Source organism: Alligator sinensis, unplaced genomic scaffold (assembly GCF_000455745.1).
Source record: "Alligator sinensis unplaced genomic scaffold, ASM45574v1 scaffold50_1, whole genome shotgun sequence".
NCBI lineage: Eukaryota > Metazoa > Chordata > Crocodylia > Alligatoridae > Alligator > Alligator sinensis.
The window spans coordinates 677,369-692,396 of record NW_005842059.1 but is presented as its reverse complement, the minus strand read 5'-3'; the positions used below and the strand labels follow the sequence as shown (position 1 = coordinate 692,396).

The following is a 15,028-nucleotide window of genomic DNA, read 5'->3' as shown; positions in this document are numbered from 1 at the left end:
CCCAGGCAGAACTCTGTAAACGTCCACAAAGCTGTTATTCTTCAAATCCTTCCTTTGCCAGGTCTATCTAGATGACAAGGGGCTTGAGATTGCTCTCTCTCATACTGGCCAATTCGGTCTCTATGCCTTCTAGCAGCTGTATCACGTTTTTTCCTCTGTACATAGACTGCAATTCTCAAGGGCAGGGGCTCCCTTCATTCTGTATTTGCACACCAGTGAACCAGGGACTGCTCTATGACTAGGGCCTGTCGGTGATGCAGTATATACAGATCAGTATGAGCGGTATGAAGAATCTCCAACTTGTTTTCAAGATGAACTCAGCAGCTCTCAGCTCTCTTGTGGATAAAAATCATTTCTGTGCGTATGTACGCCTTGGCAGATCTCCAGACTGTTGTTGTTCAATCTCGACATGAGCATAAAACTTCCAAGAAAAAAAAAAATCCCTTTCCTCGCTGTCAAAACAATAGGACAAAGGGACGAGCTGCCCAGGGAAGTTGAAGAATATCTCCTTTATGAGAAGTTTTCAAGAGTCTGGATGGGCATCTAGGAACAGTGGGTCCTGCAAGTACATTCAGATGAGTAGACTTCACTTTAGTGATTGAGGTTTGTAATGATAAATCATGAATGGAAGAATATGTTTGAGGAATTTATGGTCTATTGATAATCTGTAGAGAAAGACAATCTAAGCAGAGTGGATAAAAATCAACAATTTAAAAGAACAAAAAGGATTTTTTTTATTTAAATGAGATCATCTTAAGAAATGCAACTCAATACGAAAGCTTTTAAAAAATAAACTTTAACACAAGTTAAAACTATATATAAGCTCAAAAATATCAGCATGGAATGGGGATTATAACTTCTAATTATATACTATTTTAGATGATATTGCTAGAAAAAAAGTATATGAGAGAAGAATTGAGCAGTGTGCAAAAAGTCTAGAGGGGAAAATTGTTAACCTGAGTCTTGATGGGTGGAGGAATGTCCACAATGATGCAGTGATATGTGCTTGTGTGATGGCAGAAGAAAGGGACTGTCTACTTTACAGAAGCAATTCATACATCAGGAAATGCACACAGCAAAATACTTGCAAGTAGCAGTAAAAGCTACAACAAACTGTGAAAAAAATTCAAATGTTTAGTGCACAAGCTTTTCCACAGACAATGCTGCAAATGTATCAAAAGTGAGAAAATCTAGAAGTGAAGAAGCCCCCAAGTTAATAACATAGGGCTGCAGCGCTCATTTGATGCACCTCTTAGCCAAAGACTTGTGCTCCAAAAATAAAGGCTAATGTTGTTGAAACTGCAAAACACTTCCGTAACGACCACTTTGCAGCAGCTGCTTTGAACAAAGCAGGAAGAACCAAACCAACGCTCCCACAAGACGTGCGATGGAACTCAATATATTGCTCAAAACAGTCCACCATTGAAAACTGACCTAATCTGATGACAATTTGTGAACAAATTCGTGAAAATATAGACGGAACTGTCATAGCCAAAGTTCTCAACATTGGACTAAAGAGAATTGTATAAGGTATACTGGCGGTCCTGAAGCCTGTTTCTGTAGCCTTGAACAAAGTGCAGGGAAACAGCTGTTTTATTGGTGATGCCGGTTAAATCCTTTGGAAGGAACTCAGTGGGACCTTGAAAAGAGAAATACGCAATGACAATGTTAAATTACAGGCATTAAAAAAACTAAAACAAACTGATCGGGCACTATCTCCAGCTCATTTTCTTGCCAATATTCTCAATACTCTGTTAGTCTTTAACTGCTGAAGAAGAGGAGTTGGCTATGACATGGGCATCCAGCAATCATCTCTCCACAATATCAAGTACAATACATTTCAGGACTATGGGTGAGCCACTCAAGAAATATACGTTTGCTGATGAGGTTTTAAAGAAAGTCACACCAGTGAACTGGTAGAAGTCACTTAAGAACCTGGGTCCAGAAACTACTGAAGTGACAATCCAGCTCTTAACAGTAATAGCTTCTTCTGCAGGTGTAGAAAGAATATGTTCTTCCTTTGAATTAATTCATTCGAAATCACTTGGGAACTGAAAAAGCAGGAAAGCTTGTCTTTCTTTTCTAGCGTATGAATAAACAGGAAGATGAAGACTGAGCTTGCTGTGTAACTCAGTATTTTAAATTTCTCGTGTTGACCTGGCTGAAATAATCTATTTAATTTTTGTTAAAAACACATTTCACACAACTAAAATAGCTAAGAATTCAAAAATGCATATGCTTGTTTTGCTAAAATAATTATACGTTTGTTGTTGAAGAAAAATATCCAAAATACATATGCATGTTGTTTTAGTTAAATAAAACATCATAATTCAGTTTTCTGATGCAGCTTGAAAATTATTCTGAAAAAAAAATATCAAAATAAATCATTACTTTAAAATATATAAGGTATACCTTCTAAAAATGAAACCTATATCTATCTCTGAGTTCTGAATAATATGCATTAAGGTTGTATCAAACAAGAATGCATTTTTTGTAGAAAACAATGATTCAATCAAGGCTTCCTAACCAGTGATTTCAATCGTAATTTCAAATCCACCCGGAGACAAAATTCAATTAAAATTCCATCCCCTGAATTATACTTAGTTCTACCAAATCGGTGCAAGAATAACCAGGTCTTCTCAGTTCTGCTGTTCATTGGGAAGCTCCCAAGTACCCAGTAAGCCAGGGCTGTCCAACTCCAACACTGGAGCAAAGCAGCACCTGGGAGCTGGATGTGGCCCAGGGGCCACCTGCTGGACAGCCCTGTGCCAAGCTGCCGGAGCTATCCTGCCAATCCATAAAGACAGCTCGGTATTAGTAAGTATTGGAAGTGAGAATATACAGCTACAACAGCTAGGAACTTCTCAAAACAATAAAACATGTTTGATAAATTGATAGATGAGGTATCCAGGTTTTCTTCCCAGGGAAAAAAAAAAAAAAAATCCTGTGTCACTGGTGAGAAGATTTTGAAGCCCTCTGCTTATGTTTATTATGTATTTTAAGTACTTATCACTAGACAGGAAGTCAAGTAAAGGGGTCACCACCAGTGAATCCCATCTGAAGGTACCCTCTCAGCTCTCCAATTCATGATCCACTCTCTGCCCGTGAGACACAGGATATTGGGCAAAGTGGAGCTATGGTCTGGCCCAGTTAATGGCAGTTCTTAAATACTATGCTGTGTGAACCAATAAAGCTTACAGAGGCTGTACACAATGAAACGGAGCACACAAATTTAGTGAAATATAAATTTATTGCACTTAGTAATTGTAAATGATCCCTATCATTACAAAGCTTTTTCACAGTTTGTAAGGAGAAAAAAAGTGTTTGTCCACATATATCTATTTCAAAGGCCAGGGGATATTTTTTGTTTTGTTCTAGTAGCTTCTGCTAAAAGCTTTATTTTAAATCACCATGAGTTATAACCAGGGATCCTGATGCTCTCTGATGAAAAAAAAAATTTTTTTTAAATCCCCAATTTTCAGATTTAAAAAGTAACCCAAAATCCACATTTTTCCATGATTAAACGAAACACCACTATATGCATATTTCTATACAAATTAGTGGTGTTTCATTTTAATCACGGAAAATGTGGATTTGGGATTACTTTTTTAAATCTGAAAATTGGGATTTTTTATTTTTTTTTTTTTTTAAATAAGAGAAAACCAGGATCCCTGGTTATAACTCATAGGGTAAAATCTAAACAAAACAAGCAGCACTCCTCTACCACTCCCAATTTCAGCAAAGCACAGGTACTTCTTAGCTTTGCTTCTTGGCAGAAAATTTCACTTACAATACAGGGTATTTTGTGGAATGGAAGTCACAATTTATATGAACACAGCTTGCAGGTCTAACCTGAGCACTGTTTTTTGTTTTGTGCCTTCCCTTGATACGGGTGCACATTACAAGACAACTAACGTAAACAGTGTAACTTATTATTTTGAACTTCAATATTCTCTCTTATTTTATCGCTAGACACGCATACACGAGAAAGTCTCCAAATGTACTGTTTAACGTCTCCGTCTTCTCTTTGGGCGTGGGACCTCTGAAAAAGAAATGCAAACAGTTCAGCTTGTTACATTACTTGCTTTTATAAAAAGAAAACTAAATAAAAATCCATAGCTTACAATTCAATTCAAAATGTGAGTGAAAAGTCAAAATCAGCAGCCCAGGAGCCCCATGTTATATTTTAAAAGTTTATTCAAATCAATACTTTGCAAGCTCTCTCTCTGCACATGAACTCCCAATGACTGCCAGACTTCACGGATGGAGCACTTCACGAGGCTGGTTGCAATCTTTTGCCTTCCCTTTGCACAAGGTTTTGTAACAAATGCTGTTTACCACCTGAAATCACGTTCTCAGTTGATGCTGATGCCCTCCATTCCTTCCTGGCTATTTTCTTCTGCTCAAGACCCATGACTAATCTGTCTAAACTGCAATTATTATATCTTAGATCGGCCAATTATACACACACAACACTAGCTACAATTTCATGAGCTGATCTTCCGAGGAAGTTGTACCTTCTCAGCTCTCTGAAAACACCTTCCACTGTAGAGAGGCAGTTACGCGTGTGCTGCCTCCCCCCAAATCTATTTTTAACAGAGCTCCTCTAAACTGAACCCACAGGGGCTCTCTTTGCACGTGTTCCTGCTGCACAACCACCCCAACATTTTTTGCTCTAAACCAACTTGGAAAGACAGGTGTAGGCCTCCAGTTAAAATAGAAGTCTGCCCACAAGCTGCCCATCACCCTTCCACTTCAGCTTCACTCTCTTCTTTCATACTACAGGTCTGATTGCCCTCTCTGTTCGGTCTACGTTAAGTGCAACAAAACAGGCTTTCTGGCTGGAGACCTCCATCAGAGGAATTCTTCACTGATCCCAGCACTTATTATCCAACCCTCTGCTCCCTATTCTGGAGGAAGGGACATGACAAACTAGAGCTCTGTTTTATATAACATTTCTTTGACAAACTAGTGCTGCTCCTCTCAAGCTTCAGGAGGTACATTTCTACTCGACTCCCATTCCAGTGCGTCCCAAACACAAGACTCAGGCAGCAAAAAAAAAAAAATAATAATAATAATAACAACAACAGATATAGTCCTTACTCTGGATGTAAATCTGGCCCTTGATACCTGGGTTCAACTATCCAATGAGAGACAAAAGGACCCAACAGCAGACAAATTTCAGCCTGCCTCACTCCCACAACTGTGAAGCTAGCCATGGCTATGTTGGCCTATGCAAGAAAGGGAGCCCGGAGATTGCCATCAACACCTAAAGAAAGGACAGTTTCCTTGCTATTTCCCAGTTGGTCTAATAAAAGGTATCATTTTGGAACCACGAGTTCTAGTTTTTTGTATATCAACACTTAAGGCACTCAGAACACTTGAAAGATTTTAATACGATTTTAGTGTCCAGCTAAAAGAGTTGCTAAGAATAAGCATTCTCCTTTTGATTGAGTGACCTCTTAATTCTGACCATGCTATATTGAAAGTTACATCACAAAAGATGTACAGAGCATACAAGACTTTATTACTGTAACTCATGCATTTGCAGGACAGCCTGTAAAGCCTCATGCCAAGTACCTGCTTTCTCATCCTAAAGTAGGGAAACATTTATAATTCGCCTAGTTTTGACAAGGCTATACAAAAATGGAACTGTTGCAACAATACAATGAACAGCGTCCTGAACAACCTGCCTTCTGTATGTTGAAAGCTGAAAAATGTACGTGCTAAGGTAGTGCTTCTCAACCTTGTTAGACTCAAGGCACACTTCAGAAAAATGCCAGTTCTTAATTTTTGTTCATTTTTGGATCACAGAAAAAAATAAACCAAATTTTCTGTTACAAAGAACTCAGAAAGACCACAATAGGTCAAAATGTTTTTAACACTTGGAATTCCTATTTGAAATCTCTGGGTTTGCCCTGTGAACCATGTTTAGTGCTAACTTTAGTGACACCCCACAACACCCTTGAAAGAATCTGAAGGTGCTCCAAGATGCTACAGCACCCTAGTAATTGTACTAAAACAAATACAAGATGGTAAAAAGTTATAATATACAAATCTTCAAATTCATTAGGATTTTAGTCATACCTTCTTCACTGGAACTATCTTCTTCTGGGATTACAGACAGCTTCCTATTCCCAGAAATGGTTTCCTTCTTTATTACACCTGCAAAGACATATTTGTGGAAGAATGTCACCAGTGACAGATGTTTTGACAGATCTGATCAAGCAATCCAGAAAGAGCAGTGCTTACTCAGGCCTGAATGTGAGAGGAAACCTAGAGATGCCAATGATTTATTAGCACCTTCATTAGGTTAACTGCAAGTAGCAACTAGATATAAATGTAACACATGCTGTAGAAAGACTTTGAAAGAAAAGTGGTTAAGAATGAGGAAGTATCACAGTCAACACACAAAGCACCCAAAGTAGAACAAAATGGGGATGGAATAAATTACTAAAATAAGTGAAATAGTTTAGTAGAACTACTCAGGAATTTTCTGACAACCTTTTTTCATCAGTGTGTCATCTGTCAAACCTGAAGTTATCTGTAAGTGAGAATGAATTTGGCAATTTCAAAATAAGGTTTGTATTTTCCAGATGAAAAAAGTTTAGGATTCCCCTCTTTCCACTAATGATTTTTTTTAATTGGAAAATTCTAGTTAAACTTATGCTAAAAAGGTTAGAAAGATCAAAACTGAAATACTGCAATGCCCAATCTGATTTTGTTCTCTCAGATTATCCTTTGAAAATTTTTAATTGACTTGATATCCTGCTTCAGAACAGGAAAACTCTATTCTTAAGCTTTATGAAACTATGTTAAAAAATAAGGTGGAGCAGTTAATGAAAGCCTCATTAAAATTACACCAATGAATAGAAGGAATGCATGGAAAAATACGACAATCCAGATGACATGCGATCTAGGACAGTAAGTTAATTAATTTAGTGAACTACTGACTTATTTTTGGAATATGTGAAGATCAACGAGCAGACCAGATGAGAGAGAAATTCCATCTAAATCCAGCATCCTGTTTCTGACTGTGCCTAGTATTAAGAGGAAGTTAAGAATGCCATCACAATAAGCAGATATTGGATAATCCAGTCCACCCAACTGGGTCTCATGCTCATCTCAACTTGTTACTACATATCTTTGCTAATGAACTCAGAGGGGATGAGCAGATGCTAGATTCTTAAATAGAGTAAATTCATTCAAGAACAAAGTAAGAAATTGGTAAGGTAGAAAAATCTGCATTTGGATCCAGGCTCATCCATTCGCGCTTTCATGAAGGCAGGCCACCCTAGTCCAGAGGAGGAGAGCTGACAATGGTTGGATACTCCGCTTCCGACGTCTGACACACTGGTTAGCGGAGAAAAACTTAAAAGCATTTTTCTACATTATTAACAGTAAGGAAACATTTTGGGAAAGAGAATTACCAAGAGAACAGTTGAGAGTTCATGTTAGTCACAGCATCCTCCCAGTTTCTACAAGCCTATGAAGGGAGAAGACAAGTAAAAGAGATGTGCTGGTAAGGGAAGTGACAACCATAAACGTCTCCGTCACCATTTGCTGGTAAAAAGAAGTTGTTAACCCAACTGTCTTGTCCAGCAGAGGAAAGAACAGATTTCTACCTCTAGCACTGCTAATAAAACAAAGATCTACCTCTGCTTGCTGGAGAGCTTCTCTTCCTTGTTGGCTGGGGCCTTTTTTGGTTTCTTTTATCTTTGGGAGATGCCAGTTTTCCTTGATCAGACCCCGATTCAGAAGATTCTAGCTTAACTTGACGATGCCGTCTTGATTTGGAGACCTAAAACCCAGACAAGTCAATAAGCAATAGGAAAGAATCTAGCTTGCCAAGCATAATACCAATACAGTCAGCAAGTGAAACACTGAACAAACGACTGGCTCTCATCCAGCGAGTAACGTATTTGTCTGCTACCTAGTGATCACAAGCTACTAAGAACTGAAGACAGTGACAGCAATCCCCAGTGTTTAAGTGAAACTCCCAACTACTTTAGGTGTTTTTGAAAAAAAAAAATCTCACTCCGTCAAGCATTACCATTTCAGACAGTATTTTGGACAGTATTTTGGACTGTATACTCCTTTTGGGCAATGGTGTTTTGGACATTCACATAAGGAGTGCACTGACCTTTTCAAAGGAATGAGATTACCCTATGGTAAATTCATTTTGTATGTAGTCACCTTTAGGCAAAATAAGCAGATCTTATGACGACGCACGATTTGGCAGCTTCAGGCTAAAAAAGGAGGTTTTACAGTCTACTTTAAGACACACCCTTTTTCTTAGTAAAGCTTTAAAAGCAAGTGGTGGCATTTGCTTTCTCAGGCACCGACTGTTTTAAGAGCTCCGCATTTGTTATTGCCAAAGAACAGATCCGCACCCACATAAAAAGAGAAAGACAAGCCCAAAGAGGCCGTAGGAGTCCATCTGCATTGCTTCAAAGGTTTAACAGTTTTAGTCATATAACATGTGAAATGCGACTCCAGTGCACCTTTTTCTCATACAAAAATCCCCTAACAATAGCATTTTCAAAAATTCTCTAGGGACCTGGAAGTGTCTCTCTTTTAAAAGTAACTTACTGGCTTTCAAGTCCCAAAACTTTTGAAATACCAAGGCCTTAAGCACTCAAATCCACAAAAGCACTTCAGCACAGAAGTGGGATTTTAAACAAAATGTAGGCAGCTAACTCCAAGAGCATGATCCATTAAACCATCCTCCGAAGCCACTCAAGCACCCAAGTTTTCACCACAAAACTTCCATGACAGGTGTTTAGACGGCTGCCATCTTCTTGAGCTGAGGTGCTCAGCCCCTGCCTCACCCCCCAGGCTATTTTGGATTCATAAAGCAGTTGTCCCCGAGCCTAAAAATCTCTCAAGGGTTCTAACCTGGTACCTATCTAATAGAGACCTCAGTCATATCTGACATTCACTGTTACCTCAATTCATTTTATTGGTAAAAAAAAAAATGTGAATACAATGAACTGCCAGCAGACGGTTCATTCTGAGAATGGAAAGTCATGGAAATCTTTTTCAGCCTGTGCAGAATCACCAAGCAAAAACAAGCAGGCAAAACTCTGTTCTCAGTTGGCTGCATTTGCACAGCTATGGAGAAAGGCCAATTTGTCCCCGTAAACGGAACTTCGGTACCAGCTTGGTCACGTGCCAGACTGAACTCAACGTGCTTCTTTGCCTCTCACTTCCACAAATCCAAAAGGAGCCCTAAAAAGTCTCTAAAACTTTTGGATTTTGTGCCAATGTTGGGTGCTAAGATCAAATACTCCAAACAGACGATCAAATTAAAGAGGTGCCTTTTGACAAACCTTTTTTCTGATCGTATGACACTATGTGAGCTTCCAAGGCAATTCCCTCTACTAAGTGGCATGCTTACCTCAGCAACTGTGGCGTAGGACTTCTGTTTGATTTTAGCCAATGCACTTGCTCTTTCAGAACCCTGCAAAGAAAGAAAAAGATAACTGATATCAAGCTTGGGGACGAAGAGGTATTGTGGAGACTAGCAAAGAGCATTTAACCCCTCTGACCGCAAAGTGCTTTCCTAAACTGGGGAATAATCATCACTAAATTTAGAGATAAGGAAGCTCAGGGCAGACAGCAAGACTTACCCAAGCAGATAAGAGCACACTGGAGAATCCAGATCTCATCTCCTAATAGGGCTGCCAACCCAAGAAATATTTTTTACTGACAGGTCTGCAAGCTTTGTACTGACGGCCAAACATTTTTTTTACTGATATATATTTCATATACTGTAAATGTAACTTCTGCCAGGCCTCAGTTAGAAGAGCCACATTAAAATTTTGGGTTTAACTTCAGCTATAGTAAAAAAGTTTGGTTGTCCATAAAACATTCACAGTCAAATTTCTTGGGTTAGCAACCCTGTTTGACTACAGCAATGGTTTTACACTGTCTTGCCCCCGGCCCTAGCAGGGACTCCCTACTCACCCCCAGATCCTGATGTCCCTAACTGCACCCTGCTCCCTCATGCTCACTCAGACCACCCCTCAGACTTATCCTCCTTCTCCCATCCTGGCACAGACCCCGCAAGAAGCCTACCTGTAACCCAAGAGTATTAGAGAGAGCCTGGAGCACAGCAGTACCAAAATATGGCCGAGCGAATGCTCCTTGCAGGCTGCTGTGCTGCCACACAGACACCAAAGTACTACACACCACCCATCAAAGCTTCAATCAAGCTCTGACTGCTTAGTGTTTTTACTGACAGCTACTGGTGTCCCCCCACTACCCAGACTTTACTGGAAGACATTTTTAACCTGATTTTTTTTACTGACAATTGGCAAACCTGTCTCCTAATCATGAGCCTTATGCACAGGACAATGCTATCTCAGCTTTGTAGGTCTATTTGTGTCCATTACAAAGGTAAAGAGGTTTACCTTTGTATAGTCCAGTCATTTCATGAAGGGCCTCAGAACTTTCCTGCCATGACTTACATACACAAGGAAACCTGTCACACCACGAAAAAGTTTCCTCTTCCTCATGATCAATTACAAAATATAAAATACATGACAGGCATATTCTGTTGGAAGGAACTAGCTACACCTCGGGTGCAGTTGGCAATGTGGAAGAGTCTACATCTCAGTACGCAAACTACTAGACTACAGAATTGCTCAAAGGAAGCGATTTCCCCATTATCAGATAACAAAATTCAATAAAAGAGCATGAATAAATTAGGAAAGCTGCTTGAGACACAGAGACTGCAGGAGAGAGATCTTGCAAACTAAGTCACAGGCAGAGAACACTAAGCATGTAAAATACATGTTGCTAAAATAGTGTTCCCTTCATTAAAATAAAATGTCCAGCTTCCAGAGAAAAGCAGCCATGGCTTTGATTTCTTCACTGTTACAAAGGCCTCCACAATGCAAAAGATCACCTATGCAAAGTAAGATCAGGACCTCTCTTAGTAGTGAGAGCTTATGCCACAACAGGCAGGAGAGGGCTGCTATGTACAAACACCAATGGCACTTCTTCCAGTATTGCAAATGTACTTAAAGGTCTCCTACCCTAACACCAACCTGACCCATCTTACTATTACTTAGCTTACCAATTTTGTCACAGATGGACAGGGTTTAACTGTGGAGCAAGGCAGTCAGAGTTAAGAGATTATATAGCAAATGTTTCTTACTTCTGATTCTTGAGAATTCCCTTCATCCGGCTTCTCTGTCAATTTTTCATTCTCTTTAGACGTTAAGAGTTGATTCTGAAAGCGTAGATATTTAAGATTCATTTGGCACTTAAATACAAATCAATTTTATTATGCAGATTTCTTAGGCACCAGAGTTTATAGATGCCGACATAAATGTATAAGATCAATTAGTGTTAAGAACATAACCATTTCTCCTCCCTCCTTGCTTGTTCTAAAATGTCATTACTTACTAGCATTATGACTGCGCTCTGAGCCCAAAGCAGCAGTTTACAGCACAAATATTCAAAGTTTACAATGCAATATTTTCTGTAGATTCTTACTCCCAGGGATCATACTTCAAAAAGATATTTTGATTACCATAGAACTACCATTACAAGGGCAAACAGCTAATGCATTACTTATTCAAAATCTTTTAAGGAAAAAAAAACTTCAAAATTGAAATGTCTCATCTACATACTTTGGAGAGGTCATCATGCATTTAGGAATAAAGTAAGTTTTTACATATTCATACCATGATTACCTGGTACCAGGATGAAAGCCACAGGAACCTACCATTTTTTCCTGCTGCCACTGCTGGTATTCCAAAATAATATTTTTAACACCAATTACAAAGTCATTCTTGACCAAGCTCAGAGACTTGTCTGGTTGGGATTTGTCAGTAGAGATCATACATTTCATTTTCTGATAGTGGTTGTGAACATTCATAAATTCCTAAAACAAAAAACATCAGAAGCTTTGTTTAAAATGAGTTGCTGGCATACAAAATGTTAAGTTTGATTGAAAAGGCTATATATTCAAGGGTTTTTTTCAATGACACTAAACTGGCAATTATTTTACAAGGAATTCTTGTTAAAACTGGCTGATCAGCTGCTAACAGAAGTAGCAAGTCACAAGAACACAATTATCTAATATCATCAGCCTACCTACTCCACTGGGAAAGCAAAGAAAGAATACATGTCAAGAAGAAAACTCAGTGGGAAGCCTCAGTGGCACTGAATGTGTGGGGCACGTGGTAATTTAATTTCTCAGATCATTTCCAAGAGAGATTTTAAAAATGTCCTGTCCTGTCATTAGCTAGTGATTTCAGTGGAGCATGTGTAGAGGAAAAACACGCCAAACTGGAAGAGATCTTGAGCTGGAGGACTGAGCTGGATGAACGGGCAATGTCATGTCAGGAGGCGATTCCATCCTGCTGCAAAGTGCTACAATGTGTTTAGCTGCCTTTAACAGATTATAAAGCTTTATTAAGAAAACATTCAAATGGAAAATTGTGTACAATACAGTAGTTATTAGAGGACCAGGCCCCTGTGCATGGTAATCACATTTGTACCCAACTGTGGGATGGTACAACACTCTTAGGAATTTTGTTAAGCATAAAGTCTACATTTGCCTGGGGTACGGTACTATTACGGCACTCCCCATCCCCCTCCGTTTTCCTGCATTTTCACAGTCCCTGAGCTTTTTCAAGGGGACCCCACCAAATTCGCAGTTTCTGCAAAAAATCACATGATCGTGAATTTGGAAGCTAGGTATAGGTAAGAGAGAGAGAGAGAGAGAGAGAGAGAGAGAGAACCTCACCCATGGTAGCCACATTAATACAGAGTTGCAGGATGGTCAGGCAGTTATGGTCTTTAGCATGCAGTCTACATTTGCCTAAGAAAAAGCACTGTTAGTAGCATTTTCCCACTTCGTTAGTCTATAGTATAAGGCCGTGGTTCCCAACCTTTTTTTGCTGCGACCTTAAATTGGCCACCAACAGGACCTCCTGACCTGGTGCCATGGGGGCTGCTGAGAGCAGAGTGCAGCAGCAGCAGTGGCCTGGAGGCAGGGGAGCCACCACTGCCCCCTTTGTGCCCAACGGCCCCGCCCTGCCCGCCCACCACTCCCGGGCCGTCCACGTGTGTGCGCAGACCCTTTGCAACCCTGCTGAGGACCCCCCCCACGACCCTGATTTGGGTCACGCCCCAAGGTTGGGAACCAATGGTATAAGGGAAAGTTATCTCTGAATCTGTCCCCCCACTCACGTCCAGAAGGTGACCTTGGCTGGCTCTTTCCATTAAAAAAACAAAACAAAACACCAAAAAACAAAAAAAAGCCAATAGCAAAGGAGGAAATGAGCAAAGGTTAAGAGTAAGGAGCCTGCTCTGTGACTGACTACACAGAGTATCGATATGCCCGTCCTCCCTCCCAACAAGGGCAGCTGGAAAGTGGAAACACAAGGTCTCTCCTCTCTCTTGCCCCTTCCCTGAGAACTGCCTTCTAGTTCTTAGCCTGCAAGTCCACTTACAGCTTTATAGATCTATAAAGCACTTTGCACACAAATGGCAAATGTCACTGCCCTGCCATGAAAATGAAATGCAGTGTTTCAGAAAGCACAGCTAAAATGGTGATGCACATGTCCTCATTTCTGTTCCAGCCAAAGGTTTATAAAGGACCAGATTATACCAAACAGAGAACGTCAGCTTTTGGACAAAAGCAATTTATCTGTAGCATAAAAGTTACTGTACCTCCAAGGTATCACTAGTGATCACGCTGCTCACTCGGTTACTCAGCTCCCGGAACTCTTCTTTCAGTTCTGGCTCTTCAACCCTTTTCTTAACTCTGTAGGACAACTACACAAAGCCAGGTGCATTTCAGAAGACACAACAAAGCAAATGCATCAGCATTAGAAAACTTCTTGCCAGGATAGTCAAAGATGACACATGCTGGAAGATACAGATCTAAAAGCAAGCTGCCCTGACATTAATCTGCGTGGGTTTATTTTCCAACGTTCAGCCTTGCAGTCATAGCTTAATGGCTCTTCTGAAGCAATTTTCAAGACTGATGTTCCAACACTGCAGGAATCAGCTATCATACATTTAACCCAGCACCCAAACTTAGAACAACTCATTTCTGCAGATTAAAAGCCACTACAAATTGTAAACCTGTTGGAAAAGTATTTTTTTCTAACAGCAACTGGGTTTTTAAAACAAAATTTATGGCAAATACATCTCAATTATACTTTAAAAGTTGCGAGTTATATAGAGCATTTGCACCGTGGAGTATGGCAGGGACTGGTCTGTTCAGCTTGCAGCCCACGGGCCACATTCTGCCTGTGAGAGGTAAATTTGTGACTCGCAAGCTCTCAGCTGGGCACCACCCCCACCTTTGCTCTCCTGCTACTGCACAGGGGCCTCCTGGCTTCCACAAGCAGCACAACCCCTGGGCACAGGATCTTGCAGCTGTGAAGGGGAGTGGGAGGACATGGGCATGGTGCAGCTAGCAGGGGGATGAGGTGTTACCAGTGTGACAGGGACCTGGGTGGCATGCAGCCGGGGGGGCTTGAGGCCCATACAGCATGTAGCCCCTGGCAAGTTGGACAGCCCTGACAGATATTGGAAGAACTAGATTTGGGGCTCCTGAGGCAGCTCTCAGAGACCATAAAAACTAAGGAGGCAGTAGTCATGGGGGACCTAAACTACCCAGACATTTGCTGGGAGACACAGACAGCAAAGTCCCACTGTTCACGCATGTTCCTATCCCGCGTACAGGACCTCTACCTGACGCAGGAGGTACATGGTCCCACTAGGGGGAATGCCTTACTGGACCTGGTATTGGCAACGGGGGATGACATGGTAGGGGACCTACAGATCGGTAGTCACCTGGGGGACAGTGATCACCAAATAATAGAATTCTTCATAAGACGTCAAGTGGGTAAGGTAACTAGTAGGGTGAACGTGCTAGACTTTAGGAAAGATGATTTCAACGAACTCAGGCGATTAGTCAAGGACGCACTGCAGAGTAGGAGTTTTGAAAAGATGGGAGCCCAGGAAGGGTGGCTGTGCCTTAAGGAAATGATCCTTC

At 40.6% G+C, this 15,028-nt stretch overlaps 1 protein-coding gene across 2 annotated transcripts in view; it reads right to left on the bottom strand.

The window, feature by feature from the left end:
• Positions 1 to 3,231: 3,231 nt before the first annotated feature.
• SNAPC1 (small nuclear RNA activating complex polypeptide 1) overlaps positions 3,232 to 15,028 on the bottom strand; it is a 21,014-nt gene continuing 9,217 nt past the window's right edge. The window contains exons 4-11 of one of the 2 annotated variants that reach the window (XR_003093934.1): positions 13,693 to 13,797; positions 11,738 to 11,896; positions 11,165 to 11,239; positions 9,401 to 9,463; positions 7,657 to 7,801; positions 6,955 to 7,040; positions 6,088 to 6,165; positions 3,993 to 4,042 (exon numbers count right to left, since the gene is read on the bottom strand). Coding sequence is in view for 1 of the 2 variants with exons in the window: in XM_006023071.3 (XP_006023133.1) it covers positions 4,008 to 4,042; positions 6,088 to 6,165; positions 7,657 to 7,801; positions 9,401 to 9,463; positions 11,165 to 11,239; positions 11,738 to 11,896; positions 13,693 to 13,797 (660 nt within the window). In the remaining variant the exon portion in view is untranslated. Of the gene's footprint in view, positions 4,043 to 6,087; positions 6,166 to 6,954; positions 7,041 to 7,656; positions 7,802 to 9,400; positions 9,464 to 11,164; positions 11,240 to 11,737; positions 11,897 to 13,692; positions 13,798 to 15,028 lie in introns of both variants that reach the window. The other variant, XM_006023071.3, reaches the window with a different exon arrangement.